Source organism: Cucurbita maxima, unplaced genomic scaffold, assembly GCF_002738345.1.
Source record: "Cucurbita maxima cultivar Rimu unplaced genomic scaffold, Cmax_1.0 Cma_Scf00030, whole genome shotgun sequence".
NCBI classification, from domain to species: domain Eukaryota; kingdom Viridiplantae; phylum Streptophyta; class Magnoliopsida; order Cucurbitales; family Cucurbitaceae; genus Cucurbita; species Cucurbita maxima.
The window spans coordinates 1,762,563-1,775,836 of NW_019272046.1; the positions used below are offsets into that span (position 1 = coordinate 1,762,563).

Below are 13,274 nucleotides of genomic sequence, written 5' to 3' on the forward strand. Positions count from 1 at the left end.
GCTTGTTTGTATTTTGGATAAATAGGATTTTTAAAAAATAATTAAAAAGAAAAAGAAATAGATTGTAAACTTTATTCGGGTTGTTCATATTACTAACTCAACCAACCCAAAATTTAGTGTACGCTCACTACACGATCTCATCTCACTTTCTTTGGTTGAATATGGAAAAATTTTGAGCCTTTCGGTTTCGAGTACGGGTTTAGAATGCTTAGGTCTGTGTAGTTTGGTTACGAGTTTTGGTTTCAGTTTTGTTTATCGATATGAAAATTTTCTTTTACCATCTTCTGTTAGGAGTGTATACGAGTTGGGTTAGGTTGGTGATCGAGTAACCTAAATAGAGTTTCCAACCCTCTATTTTCGGGTACATTGGGTTATCGGGTTGAATCTTATTTCTCCCCGTGATACATGTTACATTGATAAGTTCAAATATTAAATATTTACCGAACACAATGCATAACTAACCTCGATTACAAACATTAAATATATTTAATCTTTTTAAAATTAGAGTTGGGTGTATACTCATTTTTTGGTTAGTCGAGTTGACCCGACCAAAATAAGTCAACTCGTAAGCTGAAACACAATTTTTTAAAAATTCAATCCAATCCAACTCAACTTTTGTGCTTTGAGTTGGATAGTTTGAGTTGGTTCGGTAATTAAGTCATATGAATACCTCTATTTTCTCCAAAGATTTGTTTGTCAATATAAACATAACGTAATATTACGATTAAAATATATCAAGTTAGAAATTTTAATTTCTCTTGAAAAATTAGAATTCAATGGGTACACTCCAATGTCTTTAGCGCAACTAAAAAAAAAAAAAAGGCTTAAATGAAAGGAGCGCCCTCTCTCGGCTGGATGTTGGTCCAGCCTACTACAAGAATCCCGTGTTTCATTATTCATATTTCCTGTCTTGGGAATAGTTGAGATATTCATTATGAATCGCCCTACCTATAGTAGCATCCACCTTTTTTTCGGTAGTTCAAAACTAGAATTGGCACAATATCGTAAAAAAAAAAAAAAAAAAAAGATTAGGCCTCAATTTCTAGTCGTGGTTAAGTCGACCCATTGAACTTGCTAAACTTGCCTTAGCCAGATCGATTTGGACCTAAGCCAACGACAAATGGATGATCTTTGTAATTAATATTAGTGATGCATTATGACTGGTAAATATTTTATATTTGAATTTAATGACATTTTAATTATTAATATAACATTGAAGTATGATTTTCTTAAAATAATTAAAAAATAAAAAAAACTCAGCTCAACCCAACCGAATTTTAATTGTTAATGTAACATGTACTAGATTAAGTTTGGTCGGGTTGCGAACTCCATTATATTTAGATGGTTCTTAAAGATTCTCGAGCTCAACTCTTAAAAAAAAAATAAAAAAACGTATTTTAATGGAAAATAAATAGAGTAAAAAGAAAAAGAAAATTTGGTTTTTAATGGAAAATAACCAAATGGACAAATAATATCAACTCTGTCTCTCTGTTTTTCTCTAATCCTAATGGCGGAGTTGGCTTTGCTGACAATTTCCATCAAAACAGAAAGCGGCAAAAGCCCAGCAGCGCCATAGCCATACCGCATTCTATCTGGTTTCTTCTCCAATTTCGTTTTCTCTTTCCGATTCCTCGTTTCAGGTATTGGATTAATCTTAGTTTTTCGTTTGATTTCAGAATCGGGGTTCGCCTTGTCTGTTCTTACGTTTTTTTTAGCTTGATTTTGTTAATTTTGTGCTTTTCGCTTAATCTGGCAGATATTATTGATTGCGATAGAAGCGTGCGATAACGGGGAGATAGATATGGAAATTGGTTTTCGTGTTAGGAAATTTGTAGCCGTTTCGATTAGAATTTACTGCCGATCAGTTCGTAATTATCCATTTCTCTTTGGTTTGCTGTGTCTTTTGATTCTTCTGTATAGATCATGCCCTTTTTTGTTTTCCATTTTGGTGTCTGCGTCCCCTGTTTTGATTTGCACGGCTGTTCTTCTTGGAACTCTTCTGAGTTTTGGGAAACCTAATATTCCTGAAATCGAAACGGAGGAGGTAGCTTCTTTGAAATCTGGAATTTTGGATAATGCTACTGTTCTTACTAAGGAGGATGATAGTTTTACTGTAGAGAGACTTGATGGAATTAAAGTAGGGAATTCTTATGTGGAAAGTTCTGAAGAAGATAGGAAAACAAGTAAGCTTGATGAACATGCTGATTTTCTTGACTTTGTTCCGGTGATCCACGAGCGCGATTTCGAAATTCAATTCGAGAGGGGAGGAGTTGAGGAGTTCGAGAAGAACGGAGTTGAGGAATTCGGGAAGAACGAAGTTGAGGAGTTCGGGAAGAAAGAAGTTGAGGAGTTAAAGAAGGGTGAAGAGAGGGAATTGCCTATTGGCTTGGAGTTGGAGGAGAGGAGAGAAATTTTCAAAAGGGATTTCGATATTAAAAGTTCGGCAACAGATGGTGAAAAAGCTGTTGAGGACCAGCTTTTGGCGGCCGAAAGCTTAAGAAATGAGATTATTGAAGTCGAAGATCGTAACATCTCAAGAGAACCTGTTCATACAAGAGATAATCTGAACTTATCACTCAATGATAAAGATGATAGTGATGAAAATGATTATGGTTCTTCGGGTTCTGAGTCTGATAGAGCGGAAAGTTCCTCACCCGATGCCTCAATGGCTGATATCATACCGTTGCTGGATGAGTTACACCCGCTCTTGGACTTGGAAACTCTGCTACCTGCACAACGGTCGAATGAGGAGTCTGATGCTTCTTCAGAACAGTCTCGTAAAAGTGACGGTGAATGTGTGATATCGGATGATGAGGCTGAAAACCAGGGAGAAGAAGGCAGTGCTGTTGAGCATGACGATAATGACGACGACGACGACGAGGGGATGGATGAAGAGAAGGAGGATGAGAGCAAATCCGCTATCAAGTGGACTGAGGATGATCAAAAGAATCTTATGGATTTGGGAAGTTTAGAGCTAGAAAGGAATCAGCGTTTGGAGAATCTCATAGCAAGGAGAAAAGCAAGAAACAATGTGAGAATGTTGGCTGTGAAGAATTTGATAGACTTGGATGGTTTCGATATTCCTGTAAACGTACCACCCATATCTACAGCTAAACGCAACCCGTTCGATCTCCCTTATGATTCATATAACAATATAGGATTACAACCAATTCCGGGGTCTGCTCCATCCATTTTGTTGCCAAGACGTAACCCGTTCGATCTCCCATATGACCCTAACGATGAAAAACCAGACCTCAAGAGTGACGAATTTGAACATAAAGATATATTCCGAAGACATGAAAGTTTCACCGTGGGTGATTCAAGCTTTGCAGTTCCCAAGCTAGAGCAGCAAAATATTAGATGGAAACCGTATTTCATACCTGAAAAAACAGCTGCCGAAGGAACGAGCTACGCTCGATTAGAAAGACAATTCAGTGAAGTCAGTGAATCAAAATTGAGTTCTGTTTCTGATACTGAATCAATGAGTTCCATTGCAGATCAGGATGACAAGAAGCCTGATGAATCACAATCTTTTCTGGAAACAGCAGCAGTTTCCTACCTTGACCCAATGGCCAGTGAACTTGGAAACGGGTCGTGGGAGGATATCAGCTCTGAAGATTACATACAAGAACATAGAGATGTTCATCATGAAGTGATCGAGATAACTTTGGGATCTACCGAGAGTCGTTTCAAAAGCCAATCTGGATCATCGGAAACTGGAGCTGCAGATACCCCAGTGGAGATTAATGCTACTGAAATTCACTCCAAAAGTGTATTAATTGAAACAGATTACAGCAGCAATTCTAGTCTGTCTTCATTATTAGATGAAGTAAATGAAACACCATCTCAGGCAAAAAAAGATGAGGCGAGACTGAGTAGCTCTCGTGTAAAGGAATCTAGTGTCGAGACTACTAGCACATCATTGCCGACTGCCCTTGAAGAAGATGCAAACTTCAAGATTGCCTGTGACGTGCTGGATGACAATCACAATAAGGAGTCTCTTTATGATTCGAGCCCTTCAGCGGAAGGCAAGTTCTCTTTTTTGCCTATTTCTTCTGATGTGTATGAAGAAATTCCCTGTTTTGCTGATGCACGTGGCCCCTTTTCAGGTAAGGACTCCGAGGTACCTTCCGAAATCGAACAGGATGCCACTTCCAGTTTGAAAGATATGCATGATGCCTCCTCAGAGTTACATGCAGTTGATAAAAATGAACAAGAGTCGAGAGAAGATTCCGAAGTTACCGTTCATTTGGCTACCAACACAACGAGTCATGTGGACCTCGATCACTTGGTTGGGATGGCAGATCCGATAGCTACTTCTCGTGACCATTTGCCTACCAATGCAACTATTCTTGTATCGCAGGAACAAAGTAAACCTACAGCGATGGAAGAACAAGTCTTATTGATATCATCAAGTTCAACATTACCATCTGAATTGGAGCAAGTGAAGGAGTGTTCAATGAATGAGAAAGAAGATGTTAGGTTTGAACAGGATTTTGTTCGGGCCTTGAGTGTCGAATCACACAAAGAGAGTGCCCTGCAAGATCTGGATATTAAAATTGCCTCTTCAGGTTCTAGTTCTCCGAATGTGACTCGTGAAGTTATGTCGTCTGTTACTCAATTCGAGCAGTCGTGGTCAGACAAGCCAATGGTTGAACCTGTTATTGGTCACAGCGATGGTTTTGAGGTAATCAATTGCATACTTTTTTTTAAGTTGGCAGTTCTCTTCTTTCGATTACGACAATCATCTTGAAAAGTTCCAAACATATGAAAGAATTATTATATTTGCTGCGGCCTGTGGATAATCCTGTTTGCATGGTCTGGTGTTCATTAGATCAAACATACCAACTGCAACTTTCCATTTTAGCTTAATAACGACCCAAGCCCACCGCTAGCAAGTATTGTCCTCTTTAGGCTTTCCCTTCTGGGCTTCCCCTCAAGGTTTTAAAATGCATTTACTAGGGAGAGGTTTCCACATTCTTATAAAAAATGTTTCGTTCCCCCCTCCAACCAATGTGGGATCTTACAATCCACCCCCCTTCGGGGTCCAGTGTCCTCACCGGTACTCATTCCCTTCTCCAATTGATGTGGGACCCCCCAATCCACCCTCCTTCGGGGTCAGTGTTCTCGCTAGTACACTGCCTCGTGTCCACCCCCTTTCAGGATTCATCCTACTCGCTGGCACATCGCCTGGTGTATGACTATTCTTCTAGGATTTATAAGGAAAGATAATTGTAATATGAATTTAGTGATTTAAAATGACGATATCAAGCTGATATTTTGCAGGAACGAGGTTCTTTATCGACGGATTCTGCTGCTGAAGTAAACTCTGAAAACGTAGCACCAAAAGTTCATCAAGACATTTCAACAGCTCTGTCTCTTGTAGCATCTGATTCCTCATCATCTTCATCCGACCACGCCTTCAGACCACCCTATGCTGCAAGGGATAAAAAAGATGGCATTGTTGATCAAGTTGTATTTGAGGATCATGGGGAGGTCACAAAGCATTTGGACTATCCAACAGAAGTATATGATTCTCATTTTTCGGAAAAGACAATTAGGGAAGAGGTCGATGAAATAGCAGATATTGATGAAGGGTTGCTATTAGAATTGGACGAAGTTGGGGATTTCAGCGTCAAAGAAGTCGGAGAACCAGTCCATAATGAAAAGGTAATACCAGAGGAAGCTCAAGCAGAGAGACCAACCGAAGCTAAATCAGATATACCAATTCTCGAAGCAAGAACTCTTGATGATATCAACTTCGCTTTTAGGCAACTCCATGAAGGAGTAGACATGGAGGACGTCGTTCTTCCCAGTGCAATAGAAAGCCAAGTCGAGAAAGGAGCGATATCCGAAACAAGCTCAAATTTGGAAGTCGTTGAAGCAAGATCTCTTGGAGATATTCATGTTCCTTTGGCACAAGTATCAGAGAATAACATAGTTGAATCAAGTTCTAGTTCCGAACCCGCAGAAACTGAACCGAATTCTAGTTCCAATCCTACCGAAACTAAATCGGATGCACCAGTATTTGAAGGAGTAGATGTGGAGGACGTTGTTCTTCCCAGTGCAGTTGAAAACCAAGCTAAAAACGAAGCCAAACCCGAAACGAGTTCAGATTTGGAAGCCGTCAAAGCAAAATCTCCGGGAGACAATCATGTTGCATTGATGCAAGCCTCAGGGAAAACCATGAGTGAACTTCCAACAAGTTCTATGTCAAATGAACCATCAAAGGAATCCGAACGAGCCCGAGCAGATTCTATTATTGCAAATGCCCCACCAAGCACGACGGATGCCAAAAAACCGAAGTCGATGCCGGTAACCCAGTAGATCGAAACGTGACTGCTACCAAAACCAAAGACTAGAAGGAAGGCAAAGTCTGGATTGAGGTAATTGGGGGGGGTTTCTTATTTCAGGATTTTTCATTTTTCTTGTTTGGATTCGTTTTCCAGTTTGGTTGCCTTATCCTGTTGTGTTTTTGCTGTGCAATGTTTTGAAAGTTAGTTGTGGCTTGAGTTCTTGAAATTTTACAAGTTTCCTTTGAGAATTTGAAGTTTGAGGGAGAAAAAAAGGTGGTTTTTTCCTTTCTTTTATCCTTTGTTTAAATCTGTACGTAAAAGTTTTGTTGAATTCTTTTATGAATTGTTTGAATTTGATGTTTATTGAGTATCCTGAGTTAGCCATGGAATTCCATGGATATCATCACATTCTCTGGTAATGAATATGTAACGGATTGAAGAAGAAAAAAAAAGTCGAGAAAACGGCACTCACAGGAAATCTCGAGATGAAAGAAAGGAAAAACAGAAAGGACATTGTGTGAACAAGTACCAGAGAATCACTCTTACCTTTTTCTGTAGTCGATGACCAAGTTTTTTTTTGCAATTTTATATAGGTTAGATACATGTTGAGAATCATTTAAACTAAACATGATCGATCTTGTTTGTAGAGAGATTCAGATCTCAAACAAACGTTCTTACTTTAAGAGATTCGATCAAAAGGTGCTCAAAATCTCTTACCGTAAGATATTCGATTAACAAGGTGCTCTGAATTTCTTACCTTAAGATATTCGATCAACAAGGTACTCTATCTACTCTGAATCTCTTACCTTAAGATATTCAAGATACTCTGCTCTGAATCTTACTGTTCCTATTCCTTATTAACCTATTTTCTTGCATAAAAATTAAAAAATTAACTTTAAAGAGATTTTAATTCTTTTTAAAATTTTTATTGATAGTATAAAAATTAAATTTAAACTTTTGAAAATATATAAAATAAAATAAAATAAGGTAATAAAAGTAGAAAGGGTAAAGTGGTATTTTTAACCTTTGTAATTTCAGCTCGAAAGGCAAAGAAAAAAAGTGTAAACGTGACTAAAATATAATGGGCCGAACAGTTATGGCCCATACGGGTTAGATCCCTGAACAAGCTACCGATCAGGTACGGTCAATCTCACGTTTTAAATCATACCAGATCCCGACACGTCGTACACTCATTACTTTTTTGTCGCTTGTGAGGGTGGGGCCCGCCAATTATGCTTCGGGAAACATATTCCAACCGTCCGATTGCGTCCCAGTATTAAGTCATCCAACGGCTGTGAGAAATCCAAACAAAATAAAATAAAATAAATAAAACCCGAAAAATATTTTTGCTTGGGATAGAAAAGCTCGAACTCAAAAAAAAAATAAAAAGAAAAAAAAAATGAAAAAAAATGAAAAGAACTCTGTCTAGGACAAAAAGAGGGACTCTCCGCATGTTCAAACGGAGGGTTTTTGGAGATTTGCAGCACGTAAAAACCTCCGCGAATTAGGTAAGATTTTGAGATTTGTTTCATCTTGTGGGCTCTAGATTCTCGTTTCTTGTTTTCCTTTGATCTTTGAATTGTTTCGCATTTTTGGCTTTGATCTGACCGAATTTCCATGTTTTCTCTGTTTCAAAAGTAGGGTTTTCACTATCTTCTGGTTTCATTCTGATTTTGGGTTTCTTGGATCACCTTTTTCTTCTGTTTTTGTGTTTCTTTTTGCTTGTTTGTTAGGAAGAAGAGCATTGACTGGAATAAAAGAAAGTGGAGCTGTTTCTTGATTTCTCTTTTTTGCGTTTTTATTTTTCTTTTTCTCTTGTTAGTGTCAAGTAGCTAAAAGCTTGCTTGTTCCTTTTGGTTTATTGTTGAAGGAAAAATACGAGGAAATCCCAGCTGTAAAGGGGTTTCAAAATGATTCTGACCGTTTGGAGCTGAAGAATAATTACAAAAATTTTGTGGGCTAAGAGCTTGGCTACGCTACAGAAGAATTTATCTAAAGGTTTTGGCCTTGTTTTTCAAGTTAAAACCTGCCAAGAACCGTTTGGAACTTCTCCTTAGCTGATTGATCAGAGTCAAGTCAACCCAAAAATACTGATTTTCACTTGAATGTTGCGGGAACCTTTTTCTCCTCTTGTATTCGATATAGATTGATTTGAGATCGTTTATTCAAACTCAGCTTCTTCTATATTAATTCTCTCGCATTGGTAAGTAAATAAGCTATACAATTGTTGAGTAATACAACCTTCTTTCAAAAAAGTAATTTTCGTTACTCTAGTGGGACTGGGCTTGCCTATCTTCTATTTGCTGCATAGTAATTGTTTATTGGGGGTTTTCAGATTTCAAGCTATTTAATTATGCTCATCGACTACAGGGAGGATATTTTGGGAGAATGATATCCAGAAAGCTTTTGATTGGGAATTGTTCCTTTTAGTTTGTATTTTTGGAACTACTGTACAGAGAGTTTTACTGTGGAAGCTTCTGTTTTTAAGAGATTTTATTTCTGTAGCTTGAGAGAGTTTCAATGGAACAACCTCTAGGTCAGGATTCGATTCCTGTTGCTGGGTCATTAGACAAATCTAAGGTATTGAATGTAAGACCATTGCGTCAACTAGTTCCGGTATTCCCATCAGCGTCAAATGTGTCATCTTTTTCAACTCCTCAAGGTGCTGCCCCATTTGTATGTGCTGGGCCTTCTGGTCCTTTTCCACCGGGGGTTGCTCCATTCTATCCCTTCTTCTTTTCACCAAATGAACAAAGTCAACAAACACCGGGTGGAACAACAAATACTAATGCATCTTTTGGCCTTAATAGTCCTATATCAACTGCCGTTCCTATATCTTCATTCAGGACACCAACTGAGGGTACTTCAGCACAAAATACTGGCTCCTCTAGAAAAAATTCCAGACGTCGTGCCCAGTTACAAGATGGATATAGTGATGGTCAAAATGATAATTCTCAATATTATGGCATAGGCGCTAATGATGGACAAGATTCCAGTAAAGCAGGGAGGAAGAATAAGTCGAAGAAGAAGACAAGGAATGGTCAGGACATTAATTTTATGTCAGATGTTGATATTGATGCAATGCTTAATGATATGGTTTCAACATACAACCTTTCGGTGTTAGATTCAAATAGACAAGCTCATGGTAGCATTGAAGCAGTTTCATGTGTACTCATGGTATTTGATCTGCTAAGGAGGAAGATTTCGCAAGTTGAAGAGTCAAAGGAATCAACTCCTGGAAATATAAGGCGTCCAGATCTTAAAGCAGGTGCATTTCTGATGACCAAAGGGGTTCGAACAAATAGCAATAAAAGAGTTGGAACTGTTCCTGGTGTGGAAATTGGTGATATCTTCTTTTTCAGGATGGAATTGTGCCTGGTTGGGTTGCATGCTCCATCCATGGCTGGGATTGATTACATGGGTTTAAAGGTCAGTCAAGATGAAGAACCAGTTGCAGTAAGCATTGTCTCATCTGGTGGGTATGAGGATGATACAAATGATGCAGATGTGTTAATCTACAGTGGCCAGGGTGGAGTGAACAGAAAGGATAAGGAATCAACAGATCAAAAGCTTGAAAGGGGTAATCTTGCACTAGAGAAGAGCTTGCATCGTGGAAATGAGGTTAGAGTAGTTCGAGGGGTAAGAGATTTTAGTAACCCAACAGGGAAGATCTATGTTTATGATGGTCTTTATAAAATCCAAGAGTCTTGGGTAGAGAAAGGGAAATCTGGCTGCAATGTATTTAAATACAAACTAGTGCGATTACCTGGACAGCGGGAAGCATTCTTGACTTGGAAATTAGTCCAACAATGGAAGGATGGGAATGCATCCCGAATTGGGGTTATAATACCAGATCTGGCTTCTGGCGCAGAAAGTCTTCCTGTTTCACTTGTGAATGATGTTGACGATGAGAAGGGCCCTGCATATTTTACGTATTATGCTGGTCTCAAATATTTAAAACCTGTATGCTCTACAGAGCCTTCAGCTGGCTGTAACTGTATTGGTGGATGCCTTCCAGGCAATCTCAATTGCCCTTGCATGCAGAAAAATGGTGGATATCTCCCCTATAGTTCTAATGGGGTTCTTGCGAGTCAGCAATCTATGATATATGAATGTGGCGCCTCATGTCAATGCCCTCCCAATTGCAGGAATCGTGTGTCCCAAGGAGGTCTCAAATTTCGTCTGGAGGTATTCAGAACTAAAGGTAAAGGCTGGGGGCTTAGGTCTTGGGATCCCATTCGGGCTGGAGCATATATTTGCCAATATGCTGGGGAAGTGATCGATTGTTCGAAGGAAAAGGACTCAGTTGGGGACAATGAAGACAGTTACGTCTTTGATGCTAAACGGTGCTGTCCAAATCTTGAAGTTTTGTCTGGTGATTCTGATGGGCCTCCAAGACTTCCATTTCCTCTAGTTATTAGTGCAAAAAATGTTGGCAATGTTGCTCGTTTTATGAACCATAGTTGCTCTCCAAATGTATACTGGAAGCCAATTTTACGTGAAAATAAGGGTGAGCATGATGTCCATATTGCTTTTCATGCAATCAGGCATGTACCTCCCATGATGGAGTTGACGTATGATTATGGAATTGTCCCACCTGAAAGTGCTAATGGAAGGAAGATCAATTGCCTATGTGAGTCCTTAAAATGCCGAGGCTATTTTTGTTAGTGCTTTGTCGAAAGATGTATTTGAGCAGGGAGGAATCGCTTGGCTTGTGCTTCTTGAAATGAGGTTAGAGCTCTCAACTCATAGTTTGCTACTTGCTTGTGGATGTATTGTCTGATTTCTTGCCCGTTCCCTCTTTTGTTCTTTATATTATTGAATTATGAAAATGTTAAACGAAGGCTGACATATGATTTATAGTAACAATTTACTTTAGCCTTTTAAATGGGGGAGGGGCAGCTAAAGTTATATTTTACTTGGTTTGTTGAGTTAGCTTGGGCAAACTTACTTGCTGTTACTTGTTGTTAGAGGATCAGTGAGAATATTTGCTAAAACCATCGCACCTAAATGGTAGTAAAAGTTCTCTATTTATAATCTTTTACGGAATCAAGTAAATTACAAAGGAAATGGAAAGAGTAATAAATGGATACAAGATATTTAGCCTTCTATTACGGTTTAACATCGATATCATATTTGACCCTTTATTATAGACAAATATCTTTATGATATTTAGCCTTCCATTACGGTTTACCAAAGGTATCATATCATATTTGACCTTTTCTTATAGGCAAATATCTTGTATCCATTTATTGCTCTTTCCATTTCCTTTGTAATTTATTTGATTCTGGAAATGATTATAAATAGAGAACTTTCACCCTATTTAGATGCGGTGACTTAAGCAAATATTCTTATGGTATCAAAGCTCCTTCGGTTTAGCAACCTCTATCCTTTCTTCTCAATGGCTTCTAAATCCTCTTTGATGCCACCATTAATGGCTTTGATGCCACAGGGGCAGTCGCTATGGCTACCGCAATCGGCTCTGCCTGCGTATTCATGGCTACTTGTAGGTTCAAGAATGATTTATTAATTCCTTGTTTATCTTTTTATGCTTTGCTTGCCTCATTCTCATTCCTTGTTCTTGTAGATAGCAATGCTATGTTTTGGATTGAACATTTCACATTTCACATTTTGTAATGGTGGGGTCTATTCAGCGCAACTCCAGTAGTGAGCGCTTGGATATCTAGAAATACCCTTAAAGGTTCTAGGTTCGAGTCCGAAGTTGCCTTGGGGGTGAGTCATTCCAAAATTAGTAGGGGTGATGATGGTGCAGAGTTTGAAATTAGTCAAATATAGCTAGCAACATTTGAAGTATCAAATGGAAAATCGTGTTCGTTTTGTTTTCATCACCGTGCCTTATTGTCCTCTTTGATGCCCAGATGAAATCAAGAAATAACAGACACTTCAAAATATGCAGCCTCGAGGCACTTGGTTTGTAGTCTCGTTGCTGCAGCAGTATCGACCAAGCTCTCTCGCAGATGCCCGAAATTTCCCCCTCTTGTTGTAAGGTGTAACATACATATTAAGAAGGATGTAGCTGCTCATTTGTTTTTGCCTTAAGAAGGTAGATATTGTAGTCCTGTTTATGATGTATAGCTGCATCTTGTCCATGTGAATTAGATAGATTATTATGCCTATTAGCGCTTGCGATAGATGCTCTTCTTGAATGTGGAAAGAAAATGACAGGTTTCTGTTCATTGTTCATTGTCCTGTTGTAGATTATATCGAATACCCACCCACTTGATTATCTTGTCCAATTTCCATCCTGAAGGGAAATTCTTTCAAATTTATGATCTGTTTTGGTTTCTGGTTTAAAAAAAAGTTATTTGCATTGAAGATGAAATTGTGATCAACTTGGAACATTACTTAGTTACTTGGATCTTATGAAGATGACATGATTCATATGTTGTGATATATGAGGAGGATATAGCTTTCTATTTTAGCCTCTACTCATTTTGATTTGGTGTGGTCAAATTGAGTGTTTGATGAATATCCATCGTTTATCGATGAGGTTGTTCGATTTGGTCATGGTGCATGCAACCTAATTTGAACATGATATTTCACTACACATTTAAATGTAATCTTTTGAGCATTATTGATTAACGTATGAATCATAGTGAGAAATTTGAATCTTCTCCCTCGTCGAACTTGAAAAACGAAGTAATCTTAGTATTTAATGATCCCGAATAGATTTTTTATACAGTGTATCGATTTTTAAAGTGTCTCTCTAATTCTCTCTCAATATATATAAATGTCTTGATATCATCTTATTCTCTCAATTATCATGGTATAATGTTTGCAATTAGAATTGGCAGCCAAATTTAGGCTACACAACTCGACCAACTCTATCTCCATACTTCACAAACTCGAACTTCTAATTTTAAACCAACTAAGGGTGTGCATGAACTGTCTTAGATTTGGTTGGGTTGGTGACCCCGAGCAATTTGAATAGATTAGGTTGGATTGGGTCTTAGGGTT

General features: G+C 38.4%; 2 protein-coding genes across 4 annotated transcripts; both read left to right on the top strand.

Moving 5' to 3' along the window:
- The first annotated feature begins 1,472 nt into the window (after nt 1-1,472).
- On the top strand, nt 1,473-6,699 carry LOC111465908. Of its 2 annotated transcripts, XM_023110374.1 has the most exons (5): nt 1,473-1,640; nt 1,757-4,028; nt 4,110-4,687; nt 5,287-6,011; nt 6,087-6,699. In XM_023110374.1, the coding sequence occupies exons 2-5, from the start codon at nt 1,802-1,804 to the stop codon at nt 6,325-6,327; spliced, it is 3,771 nt and encodes a 1,256-aa protein (XP_022966142.1). In that variant the 5' UTR covers nt 1,473-1,640; nt 1,757-1,801; the 3' UTR covers nt 6,328-6,699. The 2 variants fall into 2 exon arrangements, with proteins under 2 accessions (XP_022966142.1, XP_022966141.1); XM_023110373.1 differs by having other exon boundaries at nt 5,287-6,699.
- A 970-nt stretch (nt 6,700-7,669) lies between these two features.
- LOC111465944 (histone-lysine N-methyltransferase, H3 lysine-9 specific SUVH1-like) lies at nt 7,670-12,578 on the top strand. Of its 2 annotated transcripts, none has more exons than XM_023110429.1 (4): nt 7,670-7,804; nt 8,167-8,499; nt 8,632-11,027; nt 12,176-12,578. In XM_023110429.1, exon 3 carries the CDS (start codon nt 8,817-8,819, stop codon nt 10,962-10,964), a length of 2,148 nt encoding a protein of 715 aa, XP_022966197.1. In that variant the 5' UTR covers nt 7,670-7,804; nt 8,167-8,499; nt 8,632-8,816; the 3' UTR covers nt 10,965-11,027; nt 12,176-12,578. The 2 variants fall into 2 exon arrangements, with proteins under 2 accessions (XP_022966197.1, XP_022966198.1); XM_023110430.1 differs by having other exon boundaries at nt 8,667-11,027.
- Nucleotides 12,579-13,274: the final 696 nt, after the last annotated feature.